The sequence below is a fragment of the Mustela nigripes genome, chromosome 5 (genome assembly GCF_022355385.1).
Source record: "Mustela nigripes isolate SB6536 chromosome 5, MUSNIG.SB6536, whole genome shotgun sequence".
NCBI lineage: Eukaryota > Metazoa > Chordata > Mammalia > Carnivora > Mustelidae > Mustela > Mustela nigripes.
Window position 1 is genome coordinate 71212928 of NC_081561.1, and position 19055 is coordinate 71231982.

At 34.6% G+C, this 19055-nt stretch overlaps 1 protein-coding gene and 1 pseudogene across 1 annotated transcript in view; both read right to left on the minus strand.

Moving 5' to 3' along the window:
• The window catches only part of TBC1D32 (TBC1 domain family member 32), a 242268-nt gene that overhangs the window by 126996 nt on the left and 96217 nt on the right, over positions 1–19055 (minus strand). The window contains exons 22-23 of the mRNA XM_059400634.1: positions 10576–10692; positions 342–430 (exon numbers count right to left, since the gene is read on the minus strand). Of these exons, the coding sequence (XP_059256617.1) occupies positions 342–430; positions 10576–10692 (206 nt within the window). The remainder of the gene's footprint in view (positions 1–341; positions 431–10575; positions 10693–19055) is intronic.
• On the minus strand, positions 3317–3432 carry LOC132018811 (U4 spliceosomal RNA; annotated as a pseudogene).

A 19055-nucleotide genomic window follows, 5' to 3' on the forward strand; every position in this document is an offset into this window, starting at 1 on the left:
GGTAGAGCATTCTCACTGACGCCCCCCCTGTTGGCTGAAAAGGTTATTCCGCTAGTGGAAAGAAAAAAAAATCACAAACCTATGAAAATGGAAAATGGCTTTAATTCATCTAGTTTTAAAAGTGGTAATTTATAGGTAGGAAAACAAATTATAGGTCTATATATGACGAAAAAGTTTTAAAGATTGGAAAAACTGAGGTTAAGGAGTAATGGTTAACATCAAGGAGCATGCTTTAAAAATTAGCTCATTTTAAATACTTTTTGAAAGTATATAGAACATATGCTTATCCGTTTCTGCGGTTAAGATAGAAAATGTACCTCAAATAAAATTTAGTGCCTTACCTTAGACCAAAGATGTGTGATTGTTCATAGTTGAATAAAGAACGAATCTTAGCTTCTGAATTCAAAATTATAAGTCTATCTATAATATCCTGAAAAAGAAAGACTTAGAGTGAGACTGTGGTTGACCGAAACCATTTAAAAAAAAAAAAAACCAACTCAAGAAAGATTAAGATCTATGGTTCTCAAACTTGGCTTTATATTTGATCACTTAAGGAGCAGTTAAAAAAAAAAATTACCAATGCCCAAGTCTCACCATTAGAGATTCTGAATTAATTGTTCTTGGTGTGTCTGAGCATCAAGATTTGTTAAAGTTTGTGAAACAAGTCATCTCATGTTTAGCCAAAGTGGAGAATCACTAATTTCTACCTCATTCTGGTACTGTGTGAGCAACTTATACAACCAGCTAAATACTGACCAAACTGTAAAAAAACAATGTAAACTACTTTGAAAAACAAATATGAAATCTACAAATGTGAAGCATGAACAGTGGATTTGAATAGTTTTATCTAGTAGCTGAAACTTGTTGACAGTCTCTGCTCATGTAAATCAGTGGTTTCCAACCCTGGTTGAACACTGGAATCACCTAGAGAACTTCAAAAAGAAAATTATATTTACATATACACATGACTAATGCCCAAGCTTTCTCTACCCCAGACCAATTTAGTCAATATCCTTGGGGGTGTGATTTTGACACTAATAACCTTTAAAAGATTCTCAAGTTGTTACAATGTGTAGCCAGGCTTAAAAATCATGATGCAAGTGCAGGGAGAACCTGAGGACCCAGGTGCCACCAGCCATCCCAAACCCTGACAATGTAACCCTACTATGCAATTCTGAGCGCTCTCTAAAAGTCTTTCTTTTTAGAATGCCCCGTTTTGTGTAGATCTTTGGGTTTAGGCCTAAGAAAGTTATTCATAGATGTATACTTGTCTCTCTCATTGTTCATTTTCTTGACCAAGAAACTTGCTACACCCCAGGAGTTCTAATGAAGACATTTCTGTAAACAATAGGTAAAAAGGCAGGTTTTGCCAGGGAGTAAATATCTACAGAGGTCTACATGGATGATAGTACAAATGTCATATCATCAAATAAATAAGAAGCATGGAAATGACTTTACAAGGCTGAGGAAATAAGCTTTCAAAAAACATAAATCAAAACACAGTAAAAACTAGATTTTGTGCCAACTTGTATAATAAAAGTTTATACCTAACACTTAGGAATGCATGCATTTATTATTGTTATACAGATAGCCTGTAAAAATGTGTAAATACTAGCACAAAAGTTTATAATCAGCAAACATTATATAAACTGCCTAACATGAAGGATAAAAAGATTGCCATCTGAAAATCTGTCATTTTGTTTGCTTCTAGCTGGACACTCCTCTCTCAAACTTTATGATAGAACCTGAACTAAGTAATTCATTCATATTCCCAGCTTCACATTCAGATTCTCAATAATATATCCACTCTCTTCCTTCTCCTAATCTCTCCTTTGACAGTCCTGATTAGGCACAGTGACAGAGCCATGGAGCTCTCCTTGACTTGTCGAGGCACCTGATTACTATTAAGTAATCCCCATATATATGGAGAAACTTGTTTGCCAGGTGTTTCTTCAAACAGGTAGATATTTTTACTGCTAAAAATAATTTAAGAAATTATCACTGTTTTATCATCATCTTCACAGATTAATCTAGAATTATGTATCACTGTCCTTCTCTTATCTGAGAGAAGAGCATCTGCCCATCAGTTCTATGACCGTAGCTTTTGGAAGGATTACTCTGGACTTCTCTTCATTAGTAGGATACTACTAGTATAGGTGACTGAAATTTGTCCAACTATCTGGATACTAAGCTCAGACTCTGACAGAGAGTGACACTTTGGAACTCTATAAAGTTCTAGTTCCAAATGCTGAGTACTAGATATTTTAAAAATAAAAGAGGTAGAAAATATATTACCAGCAAGCTAATAGAAGAGTAGATTGCAGTGATCTATCAATGATAATGCATTTTCAGAGAACAAATGTTACGGTAAATAATTTGTTCTTTAAAGAGGATTACATTGATGGATCACCACTTAGGGAAGAAAATGAAACTCCTGGGAAGCCTCCCTTATGGAGAACTTCAGTTTCTAAGCACTGCAACATGTGTCAATAAGGCAATCAGTTTTTTAAATCAAGCAGCATCTTCCTAACAACGAAGAAGTGGCAAGTAAGGCCTGGGACTCAAAAAAACAAAAACAAGTCTGAAATTCTTTTTAAACGATACTGCCCAACTAGAAAATACACTGCGATCTAGTAGGCCAGAATGAAACCAAAACTAGGAAAACAAAGGAATATCGATTCACACAAATACATACATGCCTGAGTGCCTGCTGTTTACAAGTGTCCCAATGGTCATGTGTGTGTTACCTCTTTTCACTTCAGAAAGGGATAAGTGCAAGAAGGGACAGATCAGTTATAATGCCAATACTCCTTCACCTGCACCACTAGGAGTGGCTTGTGACTGGTTAGCTCATGAACATCCTCAAACAAAACTCAACCTTTAAGGTTCTTCCTTGAGATTTTTCAAGTGAGAGGGCTCTTAATCTATTCTGGCTGCTATAACAGAGTATGATAGACTGGGTGGCTTATAAACAACAGAAATTTTATTTTTCTTTTTATTTTAATTTTTTTTTTTAGAGATTTTTATTTATTTATTTGACAGGGAGAGATCACAAGTAGGCAGAGAGGCAGGCAGAGAGAGAGCAGATGAAGCAGGCTCCCTGCCGAGCAGAGAGCTCGATGCAGGACTCGATCTCAGGACCCTGAGATCATGACCCAAGCCAAAGGCAGAGGCCCAACCCACTGAGCCACCCAGGTGCCCCAGAAATTTTATTTCTTACAGTTCTGGATGCTGAGAGGTCCAAAATCAAGGCAACAGATTTTGTGTCTGGCAAGGACCCACTTTCTAGTTTTTAGATAGTTATCTTTTCACTGTGCCCTCACACGGCAGAAGGGGTAAGAGATTTCTCTAGAGTCCATTTTTTTTTTCAATTATCCATAACCACACCTCGGATAAACCTCATTGGCTACGATATTGCCACTGTGCAAAACTGGAGTCTATAATGTTTTAAAGGTACTAATCACTTCGTGAAGGCCCACCCCCAATATCACATTGGGGATTAGGTTTCAACATATGTATTCTGGGGGTATTCAGTCTATAGGAGGGAAGGAGAGGAAAAGGCCACTCTCCTGTTTGGTAACCTAGTGAATTACACTGTGACCCCAACAAAAGATATGTCCACATCCTAATCTCCGGAACCTATGATTGTTACCCTATTTGGCAAAAGAGTGTTTGAACTAGGTAATTAAGAATTCTGAGATAAGATCATTCTGGATTAACCCAAGTGGGCCCTGACACTGTGACAGGTATCCTTAGAAGGGAAAGACAAAGGGAGATTTAAGACAGATGAGGGAGAAAATCTTGTGAAGATGGAGGGCAGAAACTGGAGTTATGTTAGCAAAAAGACATGAAATGCCTGGAACAACCAGAAGCTGAAGAATTCTCCCCTGGAGCCTTTAGAGGGAATGTGTCCCTATTAAAACCTTGATTTTAGACTTCTGGGCTCCCGAACTATAAGAGAATAAATTTCTGTTGTTGTCATCTACCCAGTTTGTGGCCATTTGTTATGACAGCCCTAGAAAACAACAACAAGGGGAAATGGTGAAGATGTCAGTATAAAGTAACAGGTAGTCCTGTGTACTCTCCTATAGAGAACACCATCTGGAGAAGAAAACACTAATGATAATTATACCAGGCAATTTTATAGCATTTATTATCTGCCAAACAGTGACTTGAACTTTTATATTTCATTTAATTCTTACAACAACCCTGGGAAAGGAACATTACTGGTCTCTTTTAACAGAAAATTAAAGTTCATCTTGTCTGAAGTCGCACAGTTTCTAAAAGGCAGAAATGGGAATCTAATCCAGGCAGTCTGGCTTCAGAATACAAACTCTTAACCACTACACTATGCATAGCTTTCAATAAAGCCAAGATAGGCAGTAACAGGACAAGATGACACAGACAGACAGACAAATGTGAATCTACCGTCGAAGTTCTATTTCTACTTGTCCTCGTTTTTTGTTTTGTTCTTTGCTCTTGTGGCACAATGAAGTCCACAAATATTTAATTTAGCATGTACTGCACACCTACTGTGTGCCAGGCATTATGCTAAATACTGCAAACATATTCTCAGGGTTGAAAAAGAGCTTAAAGATTATGTGCTACATCCATCCAATACGTTTTTGGATCTGATCTGCAGTATCTCCACCAAGAAGAAACAAGATAAGGAACTCACAGAATCCCAAGGTAGCCTATCTCGCTTTTAGTCAGCTCTGACAATTAGCAAGTTCTCCCTTAGGTTAATTCACTGTTTATACTCCTTGGTTATGCAAAGAACATGGAATACTCTTGTCACCAGTACTGGGATCCAAATTTCCCAGTTACCTCCCACATCATGACTCTACACAAGCTGCAGATGTTTATTAGAGCCAATATATTTTCTAATGCAGGTCAATAAATATCCTCTTCTGCTGAAACTAATTCAAACTGAGTTTCTCCAATAACTAAAGAGGTCTTACCTAATACATCACTTATATAGCTACAAATTAAGTGAAAGGGGCTGGAGAACAATCAAAGATTTCATGTTTAAAAGACATATCAGAAATATTAGAAAACAGAATATTTTTTTTATTGACCTTTAACTTACTAAAGTGCAACTTGAGAGTTGTTTACAGGACCTAGAGTTTTTGTAGATACCTGATACGAAATCATAGAAGTTAAGGTCTAACATCCCTAAAATATAAAGAATTCCTCAAAACTAAGAAAAAGAAAACAAATAGAAAATTATTAAAAATAAATTGAAACACCATTGAGAAGTCATCAATGGCCATTAAAGCATAAGAAAAAAAATGTGCTATTCACAAGAAAAACACACATTAACACTTTCCTCAGGTCAGATATCTACACCTCTGATCACATAAACAACTTAATGAGACTGTTAGAAAACAGTAACTATTATACCTCATTGATGGGAAAGCAGAACGATTACTCCCTGTGGATAAAAATCTAGCGATATATACTAAAATTACATATGAATTTACCTTTCAACCCAGCAATCCCACTTCCAGAAATCTAGCTCAAATATACTATCTATAGTAGGCAGAATGTAAGAGGCCTCAAGATTCTCAGGCCTTAAACACTAGTGCATGTATTGCTATGAAGAGATTTTTGCGGAAGTCCTTAATTGATTTTAAAATAGGAGATTATCTGAGTGGCTCTGATATCACTGCAAGAGCCATTTAAAAGAAAAGAATTTTGGGGGGCTGCTCACAGAAGAGGAGATTCAAAGCATGAAAAGGATTTGATAGGAGAAAGGTTGTTCACAGTTGAAATGGAGGGGGCCACAGGACAAAGCCCCAGGAGCAACTCTTGGCTGACAGCCCCCAAAAAGCCAGGCACTTTAGTCCTACAACCTAAGAAACTGAATCCTGCCCAGAATTAATTTGGAAATGCAGTTTTCCCCAGGGCCTCCTGATAAACTTAGCCTACCCAACATCTTGATTTCGGCTTATAATACTCTGAGCAGAAAACCCAGGTACACAGTGCCAGACTTCTGATATACAAAACTGTGAGCTCATAAATGGGTGGTTTTAATTTGCTAAATTTGTAGCAAGTTGTTATACAACAGTAGAAAAAATATATAGGCAAACTGGTAAGTACAATAAATATAAACCAAACTATTAATTTGGCATAACTTATAATACCAAAAACCTTAAAGAATCCAGTGTCTACCAACAGATGACTGGTAAATAAAAACACAACACATCCACACAACAGTATACCATCCATTTGTAAAAGAGTTAAGGGCAGAGCTCTATATACTGGTGTGCGGTAATCTCAAAGACACAGAATTAAAAGAAAAATGCAGGGGCGCCTGGGTGGCTCAGTCAGTATGCCTTCAGCTCAGGTCCTGATCCCTGAGCCCTGAGATGCTGCCCACCTCATACCCTCTCTCTCTCAAACAAATAAAATATTTTTTAAAAATAAGAGAAAATGCAGAGACAGGACAGTGTTTAAAGCATACTATCTTTTGCTTAAGTCTGGAGGGAAAAAAATATATATATACTTTTTAAAAGTGAAAGTTGTAAAGTAATATTTGAAGGATAAACCAAAAACTAACAAAAAGTGTTAGCTATAAGGGAATGTTATAAAAAAGAACTTTCTGCAATGACGGAAATACTATCTGTCTGTGTTATCCAACAGAGTAGCCATTGCCCACCTATGGTTAATGGGCACTTGAAAACTTGAAATGTGGATAGTACTTAAAAGAAAGAAATTTTGAATTTTATTTTGTTGTCACTGATTTAAATTTAAATAACTACATGGAGCTAGCAGATATTATATTGAAGATCAAAACATACATACACAGAGAAAGGACAAAGGGAGATTAATATGCAAGCACATTCTGTGAATATACTTTGTGACATACTGGAGTCACTTTTTTTTTTTAAGATTTTTATTTATTTCTCTGACAAAGAGAGATCACAAGTAGGCAGAGCAGCAGGCAGAGAGAGAGTGGGAAAGCAGCCTTCCTGCTGAGCAGAGAGCCCAATGCGGGGCTCAATTCCAGGACTCTGAAATCATGACCTGAGCCGAAGGCAGAGGCTTAACCCACTGAGCCATCCAGGCACCCCTGGAGTCACACATTTTAAAAGAACATTAATCATGTAATAATTGAAAAGGCAAAATTAATACAAAAGGTAAAACAACCTCTCAATTTAGAACATTCTAAAATAAATCTATCAAGTTAGTGGCATAACCAGGCAGAATGAGATTTACTTACTTCCAGTAACTTTTTAAAACACAGTACTTTGACTGTAAATCACTAGTGGCATACATCCTAAGAACAAAACTAACTGAAATGAAATATCAATATGCACACATTAATCTTATTTTATTCTGAAACTATTATATGTACATTGTACAATAAAAGCAAGTGAGTAGTTTTGTTCATGTCATTAGTCACCAAGCTTTTCTGTGAAAGAGAAAAATACAAGAAAAAATACAATATAGGCTCATGATGAATTTCTCTTAAAAAAAAAATGCTCTCCTTAGCTGTCTACTGAAATGACTAGAAATGATGACAACCCTCAACAAGGAACATTTCTAGCATCTAGGTTATAATTTCTAAATAACAATTCCTAGTAAAAGAAACAATTCTTTGAAGATGGCGGATTCCAGGACCGAGCCAGAAAATGTATACAATGAGCCTGGAATACCTTACATGAGAAAGAAATATATCAAACAGAAATAATTACATGTGAAAAGGACTCCATAGCCAAGGAATACCTTGATTATGAAAAGTAGTAATGATTAATCACACTGGATTGAAACATATACATATACAAATTAGAAGCTCATACTGATAATAATAACAAAACATCACTTTTGGAGATTATTAGACCAATTCACTACTCTGAGGATTTATAAATAGTCAAGTATTTATTCTGCCATTTCTGAAAAAAAGTTTTTCAGGATTTCCATTATTAAGCAATTCCAGTCAAGGACAAAAAGAATGCCAGAACTAGAATCACCATTTCACATCTCCTAGTGAAACACTGAATAAATGCAACCCAGGACAAATAACCCAGTTTTTCCAATAAATAATGGCATGGAAACAAAGAAAGAACTGTTTTAGAAAAAAGACATAAAAGACATAATAACTGAATGAAACATATGGACCTTCTTTGGATCATGACTCGACCAACTATTTAAAAAAAAAAAAAAAAGACATCTTAAGAAAAAGGAAACTTCTATGTAGACCACATATTAGATAATGTTAAGGGATTATAGCTAATATTTCAGAAAGGATTAAAGCCACAGATATTCAAAATGAGGTAATTCAAACAAAAGCAAAAACAAAACCCAGGGGTCCTTATTAGTTAGAGATGCATACTAAATTTATACACTAAATTATTCAGATAAATTGACATTATGCCTAAAATATGCTTTAATAATTCTCCAGGAAAAAAAAATGCAGGAGTAAAGGGGAGGAAACTGTATAAGAGGAGTGAAATAGAGGGAAGAATACGGACAGAATGCTGATCAAAGCTAAAGTTTAGTGTTGGGTATATGGGAGTTCATTAGACCATTTTAAATGAAAGTTTGAAAGTATCCACAAAAGAAAGCCCAGCCATGAATTTGTGTAAATACATGTACAAACACATGCACACACACCGTTCCTCAGTTTAACTTCCTAGGGTTCCTGCCACAGGACTCCCAAAGAAAACAGAAAGATACTGAATTTATATTCTTTTGAATAAAGCCTAAGAAGGGCCAAAATCATCTAGGGCCTATCAAATGATTAATAAAACAATGAAGTTACTGAGAACCTACCAAGCTCAAAAGAAAGACAAAACAACTAGTGAGACATTTTTGGCCAAAGATAAAATATAGTTCCTCTCCTCATGGATTTTACAGTTCATTAGGAGAGAGAAATGCAAAAGTAATTATACAATAATGTGACCTATGAGATGACTTCACAGAAAGAGTAAAGCATGAAAAATGAGGAGATACTACTATCTAGCCAAAAGGCAAGGTTAGATAGCTTCCAGACACCAGAGAAAGGAAGAAACTTGTCTGATTACCCTGGAAGTCAGAGAGTAAAAGGTGAAAAGAGACCAAAAAAAAAAAGGCTTTGAGAAACAAGGAGAAGCTGTCTGTCCTCATGCAAAGGAATGTGGCTACACGTGGAGGCAAAGAGAGATCAGCAAATATTTTAAATAGAATTACTGCATCTGGTTTTCATTTCTAAAGGACCACTCTGAAAATTAATCATCATTAGGATAAATTATAGGTTGAACTGGGAAAAAAAGCAGTTCGGATCTCACTGACGTAATCTAGACAACAAATGACAGTCCGAGCTAAGATGTTTTTAATAGAAATTTAAAAAGTAAACAACATGTGGTTATTTGGGAGGCAAAAATCTATACATGGTGATTAACTGCATATATAGAAAGAGAAGTCAACAATGACTTCCAGGTTTCTAGCTCACTCAACTGTGTGGATGATGGAACTGTAGAAAAAAAAAGTATATTCAGTTGTAGAAGTGGTAAGACTGAGATGCTCGTAAGTATTCCAGATGTCAATTATCTGGTATAAATCTGAGTACAGATTCAACAGTCAGGTGAGCATTATAGGTCAGAATTGTCAGTGTACAACTAAAACTGCACTATTGGAAGAGATCAATCTGGATGATAGGTGGCAGAGGAAGAGAAGTCCACAAATGCCAAGATGCAAGTAAGCACAAGGTAAAATTGAAACTCTTCAAAGAAAAGAGAATATAAATTAAAAATTCAACATTAGAAGTACCTATCTTTATATCTCATTCATAAAATTATCAAAAAATTTACAAAGCAGAGAAAGTTTAAAAAAAATTAAAATGTTTAAGATTAACAAGAATTAAAAGTATTCAAATGAGCAAAACTATAGAAAAAACAATTACATACAAGACAAAGTGACCAGAAAATAAGAATGGTTAACAGAATTTCAGTGTTAATTAAATAATTCTTTATGAATGCATAAATATACATTATCTTGTGAGTTTGATTCAGAATTAAATAATCCTTTATGAATGCATAAACACATATTTTGTATATTTAATTCATAAACTTACCAAAGATGAGGAACTAAATACCTCTAAATGATTAAAACAAGTTACCCATTTAGGAGTATGAATATGAAAAAAGTCTCAAATAAATATGTATATACTGCCCTCATGGGGCAGTAATATGTAGTTCATTAAAATACAAGCAGAAAATACATTGGACTGCTTGTATATAGTTTAATCCTAATTATTCTAGCCAATGAAGAAGCAACACTGGTGTGACTAATAAACCACCTAAAAGTCATTCATGTACATATTTCTGCTTATGCCAGGTTTCTTTCCTGATTGGGAAGCATTAACTTTGTATTCCAAGAGGTGTTGTAACTTTAAGGTGACCTGGATCAAAAATTCCATGCACAGATAATTCGGAGCTGATATTCCATGGGTAAATAAATCAAATCAGCTTTTAAACACCATTAAATAACGTTCCTTTTTTCTGTCAAACTGCACTGTACTATAAATCTCAAGTAAAGGTAAAGTAAAGTAAAGGTAAAGTAAAAGGTAAAGATATTAAAAAAATGACTTACAATAACACATGTTGGGACTTCACGAAGAGAATATTCTGCTTTATTAGGAAGATCCTGATTGCCTACCAGCTCATAAACAGCAGGATAAGGTAACAAGTTCACCAATCCTAAAAAAGACTAGGCAGGGAAGAAAGAAAACACTGTCATTTAAATGGTGCATTTTTTCAACCACATCCATAGTATAGTTTTATAGGAGTACGACTATGAGGACTAATTTTTTAAATAAGCCTAATTAATCCACATAAATGTGAAATATATACCTGCTAAGTACCAAAAAGCCATCATCAGCAATATGTGCTCACAATGCATTAACAATTGTAACAGAATATATAGGAGTTTGTTTTAAAATATCTTGTATCTCCTGAAAAGTTTGGTTTTGAGGGGGAAAAAAATGAAATGACCCATCCTTCTATTATTTGCATTATTATAATTAATGCATAAGAAATACAAGAGAGTAACACTGTGGGGCTCTGGAGCAAGATAATAAATTCTAAATATTCTTGCACTCAGGCCACAAGGCTTTCTTTATCCTTTAACTACATTCACTGGAAATCCAACTAACCTAAACATTATAGTTAATTTAAATTTTTTAAAGATTTTATTTATTTGACAGAAAGAGACACAGCGAGAGAGGGAACACAAGCAGGAGGAGTGGGAGAGGGAGAGCCAGGGTTCCTATAGAGCAGGGAGCCCGATGTCGGGCTTGGGGTTGGATCGCAGGATTCTAGAAGCCACTTAATGAATGAGCCACACAGGCACCCCTATAGTTCATTTTTTTAAATAAAGATTTTATTTATTTATTTGACAGAGAGAGAACACAAGTAGGCAGAGCAGCAGGCAGAAGAAGGGGGAGGAGAAGCAGGCTCTCCACAGAGCAGGGAGCTGAATGATGGACAGGATTCTAGGTCCTTGGGACCATGACCTATGCCAAAGGCAGCCTCTTAACCAACTATAGTTAATTTTTAAAAGCCCTGGCTTTTCCTATCAAAACCAGCTCATTTTCTGGTGTAACCTTAACAAGTTAATCTCTCCATGAAGTTTTAAGCTCTTACTCTCATTTCACTTTACTAAAAGCAACCTGAATATTTTTCTCAGGCACAGTTCATTCTTTGGATCCCCTACACAAAAGCATGCAGTGGTTGCCCATCACAAGAAGCTTAACTTAGTATGACTTTCAGGCACTTTACTAATTGACACCTTTCTCAGCTTCATGGTGTCAAAAGCCTTATTTTCCATTATTCCTCAGCAGGAAGTCACTACTTCAGTCAATTGAATGCCTGCGGTCTCCTTCAAATAAATGACTTCCACATATGCAAACCATTTTATCCTAACAATATATTCCTCAAGCCCTCCCACTTACTCATTATCCCACTTCATAAGTTTGCCACATTTTTTCTAGAAGGCTTTCTAATGAGCTCTATTCACCTCTAGAAACCCTGTATCCTGCCAATACTTGTATGTTTCATTTGTATTGTATTAACTGTATTTGTTTGTAACTATAGTATTAAGTTTTCTGCCTGCCATTTTAAAAGTTCTTCACTGGATTCAGAAAATTTGAGAATCAAGTTAAGAATTTTCACTATAATCAAAACATGAGAAAATTTAAAAGAAGTTAGTTCGATCTCTCACATAATAGATGAAAAAACTTAAGGACCAGAGAAGTTAAGCGACTTGGCCAAAAACACGCAATCAGATAGCTGGTACCAGAACTAATCAATATTTTCTTACTTTCAGGCTAGGTTACTCATTCCAGATCCCAGCATAATCGAACGCTATTTAACAAGACACCTATGCTACACAGTCTTTGTTTGAGGTCTTGGAAGGTTCAGTTCATCTTGCCCCCACCTCCACCCCTATTATGCCAAATGAAATATTCCATAACAAATAACAGTGGTTATAGTGAATATATTTAACACAGTGGGTCTTAACAAACATTGCTGTAGAAAAATGAACTCTTTAAAAGCTTCCTTTTCTTCCCATGAATATTCCACAAAATGAAGATGGAATTTCAAAGTATTTCTAAGGAAATAATCTATATACTACTGACTAAAACCTAGTATCATTTGCATAGCAATAAAGTTATCATAAAGTAGAATAACTAAATTTAATAACCTAGTTACCACTTACTGAATGCTTATGTAAAGAACACTATGCAAAAACTGTTCACTATAGAGAAAAACAAAAAGTGGTAGCAAGAAAAGGATGTTTAAGGAATGTGTCAATTAATTATACATAAAATGAACTGCAGGGAAACTACAAAGTTCATGGCCACCTAGGAAAAATTCACTAATCATCAAGGTGTTTACCACAAAAATGATTAAGATAGATTCCATATTTGTATTATTCATCTAGTTTATGAAAAAATAAGTTAAAAAAAAACAGAAAATGCCTTAAACATGGAAATATTTTAAAATGTTAATATTAGCCCAATATTTAGAGTTATAAATGTCTTATTTAAAATATCCTTCCCACTGACTGTTGCCATGACAGATTACAGGAAACTTAATAAATGTTTATCTTAACATCTGACACTGTCCATCAAGATATATGGTCTTTAGGGGCGCCTGGGTGGCTCAGAGGGTCAAAGCTTCTGCCTTTGGCTTGGGTTGTGACCCCAGGGTCCTGGGATCGAGCTCACATCAGGCTCTCTGCTCAGCAGGGAACCTGCTTTCCCCTCTCTCTCTCTCTGCCTGCCTCTCTACCTACTTATGATCTTTGTCTATCAAATAAATAAATAAAATCTTTAAAAAAAAAAAGGTATATGGTCTTTACAAATCACATATCAATACTATACTGAGAGTTTTTGTATTATTTGCACATGAGGCATTCCATAGGTGAACATGAAACTTCCTCCTTTCATCTAAGAAATAAAACCATTCAGACCACATAGAATCATGATTACTTCTGATATGGTACTCTAAACTAATTATATAGAACATAAGGTAAAAATAATTTTGTATTAGCATACTGCAAGATTGTGATGTCTTAATAAACACTTGCAGAATTTAAGAAAATATTTATAACATAATCATGAGTTACCATAAAAACATAAGATGTTGCTAATATCAAACATTAATTATCCTAAAATTTATATTAGCACAAAACATTTTACTTCCATGTCTTGAAAAAAATAAGGCTTTGTAAGTAGTAAGGAAACTAATTAAAGGTTAAATATTTTATATATTTTGAGACTAAACCATTTTAAAATTACCCAAGATCAAACACTTTTTTATGAAATAAAACTCCTTCAGGTTGAAAATGATCACCCATTCACTTATTAATTCAAAATATTTTAACACCAGCTGTTTATTGGCAATTATGCCAGATGATAAAAGTAAAAATATGAATGAATAAAGGAATGGTCCCTGCCCTCAAGGACTCACACAGTAACAGAGGACAAATACACTATTAGAGCATTTAAAATGGTTCTCCAGGGGTGCCTGGGTGGCTCAGTTGGTTAAGCATCTGCCTTTGGCTCTGGTCATGATCCCAAGGTCCTGGGATCCAGCCCTACATGAGGCTCCCTGCTCAGCAGGGAGCCAGCTTCTCCCTTTCCCTCTGCCTGCTACTCTGCTTACTTATGCTCTGTCAAATAAATAAATAAATAAATAAATAAAAATCTTTAAAAATTAAAAATAAATAAAATGGTTCTCTAAATTACCTGATAGTACCATACTATGGAGAGGGATGGAAGGACATTGGGAGGATCACATTATACAGCAAAGCAAGTGTGTGATAAGAACTGTGACTGCAAAGTAGCAAGCAGATAGGCAGATGTACTATGTTAACGAGCACTAATTTTATCCTTTAGAAAAAAAAAAACAAAGGTTTTCCAGAAAAGTAATGAAAATTTCACATTATCTTATAAGATAGAAAGCTATGAAGGAAAACAGTTGTGAGGGTAGACAATACTGGGAAAAAAGAAATTAAGATTCAGAGTTCTAAGAATGAGATATCAACTACACTTATTACACCAAAACTGTATTTTCAAGTGTCTAATGCAGAAATCAGAAAGTGATTTAAAAAAGGCAAATTTGAGATAAGAGAATCAAACCATTTAAAATAGTTTTACACCTTTCTAGTCTGTATGCCTTTTTTTTCCCCTCGTCTTATCACACTAAGATCTAATACAATGCTAAATTGGTAAGAGTAAGCAGATTTTAGGTCCAATATTTCACCATTAAATACGAGATTCACGTTTTTGATAGATTGTATGTATCAGATTGAAAGAAATCTTCTGGGTTTTTATCAAATATGGGCATTTAACTTTGTCAAATGATGTGTCCATGTCTACTGATATCATCATATGAGTCTTCTTTATTCTATTAATATAGTGAATTATCGTCCCATTTTAGAATAAGAAACCAACTTTCTGTTGCCTGGGATAAACCCCACTTGATCATAAAAAATAATAGATCCTTTTATATATTACTATAAGCAATTTGATAATATTTTGTGTTTTTTTTTGGTAACAGTTTTTTCTAATCCACATCAATATTTTGCTGGCCTCCTCACATAAGTTAGAAATTGATTCTTCAACCTCTGTTTTGTGAAAAACTTTTTGTGAGATTGGTTTTCTTTCTCCTTTAACAGTTTCATAGAATTCACCAGTGAAATCATGTGGCTCTCTATGGTAAGTTTTTTAATAATTTGATTTCTTTAACAGAAATATAGCCACTAAGAATTTCTGTTTTATACTGGGTCAGTTTGGTAAGCATATTTAAGAAGTTTGTCATTTTTATCTTAATTGTTTAATTTATAGCATAAAGCTGATTGTAATATTCCTTCATTATTCCCTAGTAACTATGGGATCTTCGGTGAAACTCTTCTTTCGTTCTTGATTAATTTGGGGTCCCTCATTTTCTTGATGTCTCTAGCCAGGAGTTTATTATTTTTAATAATCATTTGTAAGTACCAAATTTTGGTTTTGTTACTTCTCTTGTTTGTCTTTTTTCTGTTTCACTGATTTCTGCTTTATTATTTCCCTTCCTCCATGTTCTTTGGATATAACCTGTCCTTTTTCTAGTTTCTTCTAGAGTGAGAACCTGACTCTTAATTTTAGGTATTTCTAATATAAATATTTACAGTTAAATTCCTCTTAGAACTCCTTCAGATACATTTGCAAGTTTTCTATTTTATTTTTATTTTCTGCTTTAAAATATTTCCTCGTTTCCCTTATGACTTCTTTGAGCTGTGTGTAATTTAGAAGTGTATTTTCAAATATTTCAGATTTTGCAGTTTCTAGCTTGTGATACTTAAATTCACTGTGGTCTCAGAACACACTTTGTATTATTCCAATCATTTTAAATTTATGCAGACTTAACACTCTAGCCCAGCAAGTCTCTTGGTAAGCATGCTGAGTGCTCTTGAAAAGAATATGTGTTCTGCAGTCACTGAATATAGTATCCTATAAAGAGCAATTAGATCAAATGATGACTAGAGATATTCATATCATGTACCTGAGAACAGACTGAAAGATGTTACATCAATTGCTAAAAGAGGAATGTTAGTATCTTCAACTGTTACTATCCAGTTGCCTATTTCTTCCTTAAGCTATTTTAATACTACACATATTTTGAATCTCATTTCTAGGACCATAACTAACTTATGGTTGTTATATCTTCCTGATATATTGACCAGATTATGTTCAAATGTTTCTTAATCCAACACTACTTCATTTTCTATGTCTCTGACATTAAATACTGCTACTGCAAGTCTTCTAATGTATACTTTTCCTTTCTTTTTTATATTCATTGACTTTCAACTTTTTCTTTAAAGTGAATTTCTTCAGAGACAGCGTATTATTGGGTCTTATTCTGAAAATCTTTAGTCTCTTACATGTAATACAATTATTGATTAGGGCTACAATTTCCCATTTGTTTTCTTTTTTCCCATCCCCTTTCTGAGTTTTGGGATTATTTTTAGAACTTTATTTTAGCTGTATCTTTTGCATTTACTTAGTGGTTTTTCCAGGTCAGCTATCCAACAGACCTCTCTGTGGTGTTGGAAATGTTATATTAATTGAACTATGCAACAGTCACTAGTTCCATGTGGCTACTGAACACTTAAGATATGATTAAATGTACTTGAGGGACTGCATCTTTAACTTCGATTTTAAGTAGGTTTATATAGCCATATGGTACTATTGTCTATCATATTCTAAAGCACAGATAACAGAGAAGTAAGAGGAGGGTGAACTGGAAATAAATTTAGTGTACCTCATATACTGAGGCCACATTATTATTTTCTACAATTTAAAATATAGCAAAATTAAATCCAGAAAGTAAAATTAAATCCCAATTTTCTAGGGAATAATATTTAGAATTATAAGCTGGGTACTAAGAATGTTTGCTATGAGTTGTTTCTAGATAATTCAGTCGGTAGCTTAGAGGAGCATACATTTTTTTTTAATAGAAATTAACATTAGTTTATACTGACATTTCTAATGCAAAGTCAAATTAGTTAAATAAAATCCCAACCTTATAAGAGAAAAAAAATATTTTTTAGGGATTAAAATTAATGTTGTTCCACTTCATGTAAAATTTAAGAATCGTGAAACCACATAGATTTGTATACCATTAATACCACTTGCTTATCCTGTGTGGTAGACCTGTCATATATATTAACTCTAAGTATAAAATAAATCCCATTATTGTGATAGTTTTCTTATAAACAGTCTTATGAATTAAGAGAAAAACAGGTTTGTTTGTTTTTTAAGATTTTATTTATTTGAGAGAGAAAGAGTGCACACACGAACACAGGTGAGCAAGGGGTAAAGGGAGAGGCAAAGGGAGTAGAAGAGAGAGGAAGGGAGAGGAAGAAAGGAAGAGAGAGAATTTCAAGCAGACACCACACTGAGGGGGTGGCTTGACAGAAGGCTCAGATTTCACACTCCTAAGCCAAAACCAAGGCAAATGCTTAATGGACTGAGCCGCCTAACTGCCCCAACAGGCTTTTTTATACTCAACTCACCTACCTGCAATTTCTTTTCAGTCTGAAAATCCAAATATCCATCAGGTATCATTGTCCTTCAACCTGAAGAAATTCTTTTAGTGTTAAATAAAATGCAGGTTTGCTGGAAAATATTTTCTTAGCCTTTGAAGTTTAATTTACTTTTATCCTTGAGTATTTTTGCTGGATACAGAAATCTAGGTGGACTGGGCTTCTCCCCTTTCAGCACATTAAAGATATGCTATTATCTCCTGGCCTCTGCAGTTTCTAATTAGACATACTGCAGTTTCTAACAGCACACTTTACTGCTATTCCTCTGTGTATGCGATTTTCTATGCCTTCTTTCCAGATTTTCTTTTTATCTTTACTTTTCAGCAGTTTGTATGTCTATAATGAGCCTTATTGTGGTTTCCTTTGCATTTTCATTCTTTGTATACTCTTCCTTGGGATTCACTAAGATTCTTGATCTGTAAGTTTACGTTTTTCAAGATATTTGGAAATTCAGTTTTTGTTTAATATCTTTCTGTCCCAATTCTCTTTCTCTTCAATATACCAATCAAATGTATTCAACCTCTTGATACAGGTCTCACAAATCACAGAAGCATCCCTTAGAGTTTTTCTCTCTGCTCTTCAGATTATATAATTTCTATTGATCTATCCCAAGTTCATGGACTAGTTTTTCTGTCATATTTAAATATTCTATTAAGCTCATCTAGAAAATTATTTCAGATAAAATGTTTAGTTCTAGAATTTCTATCTGGTTCTTTTAAATGGTTTCTATTTATCTACTACAATTTCCAGTTTCGTTACTCATTACAAGCATATCTTCCTTTGCATGCTACTTATAACAACAACTTCAAAATTCTTACAGATAATTCCAACTCAATCTCTATTACTTGCCTTTTTCTGGGTTTGAATCACATTTCTCTTATTCTCCATATGTCTAGTGATTATGGAATACATCCAATATATTATGAAAGATATATTCCACAATGCTGATTTTTTTTTATTTTTAATTTTTTATAAACATATATTTTTATCCCCAGGGGTACAGGTCTGTGAATCACCAGGTTTACACACTTCACAGCACTCACCAAAGCACATACCCTCTCCAATGTCCATAATCCCATCCCCTTCTCCCAACCCCCCTCCCCCTAGCAACCCTCAGTTTGTTCTGTGAGATTAAGAGTCACTTATGGTTTGTCTCCCTCCAAATTCCATCTTGTTTCATTGATTCTTCTTCTACCCACTTAAGCGCCCATGTTGCATCACCACTTCCTCATATCAGGGAGATCATATGATAGTTGTCTTTCTCTGCTTGACTTATTTCGCTAAGCATGATACGCTCTAGTTCCATCCATGTTGTCGCAAATGGCAAGATTTCATTTCTTTTGATGGCTGCATAGTATTCCATTGTGTATATATACCACATCTTCTTGATCCATTCATCTGTTGATGGACATCTAGGTTCTTTCCATAGTTTGGCTATTGTGGACATTGCTGCTATAAACATTCGGGTGCACGTGCCC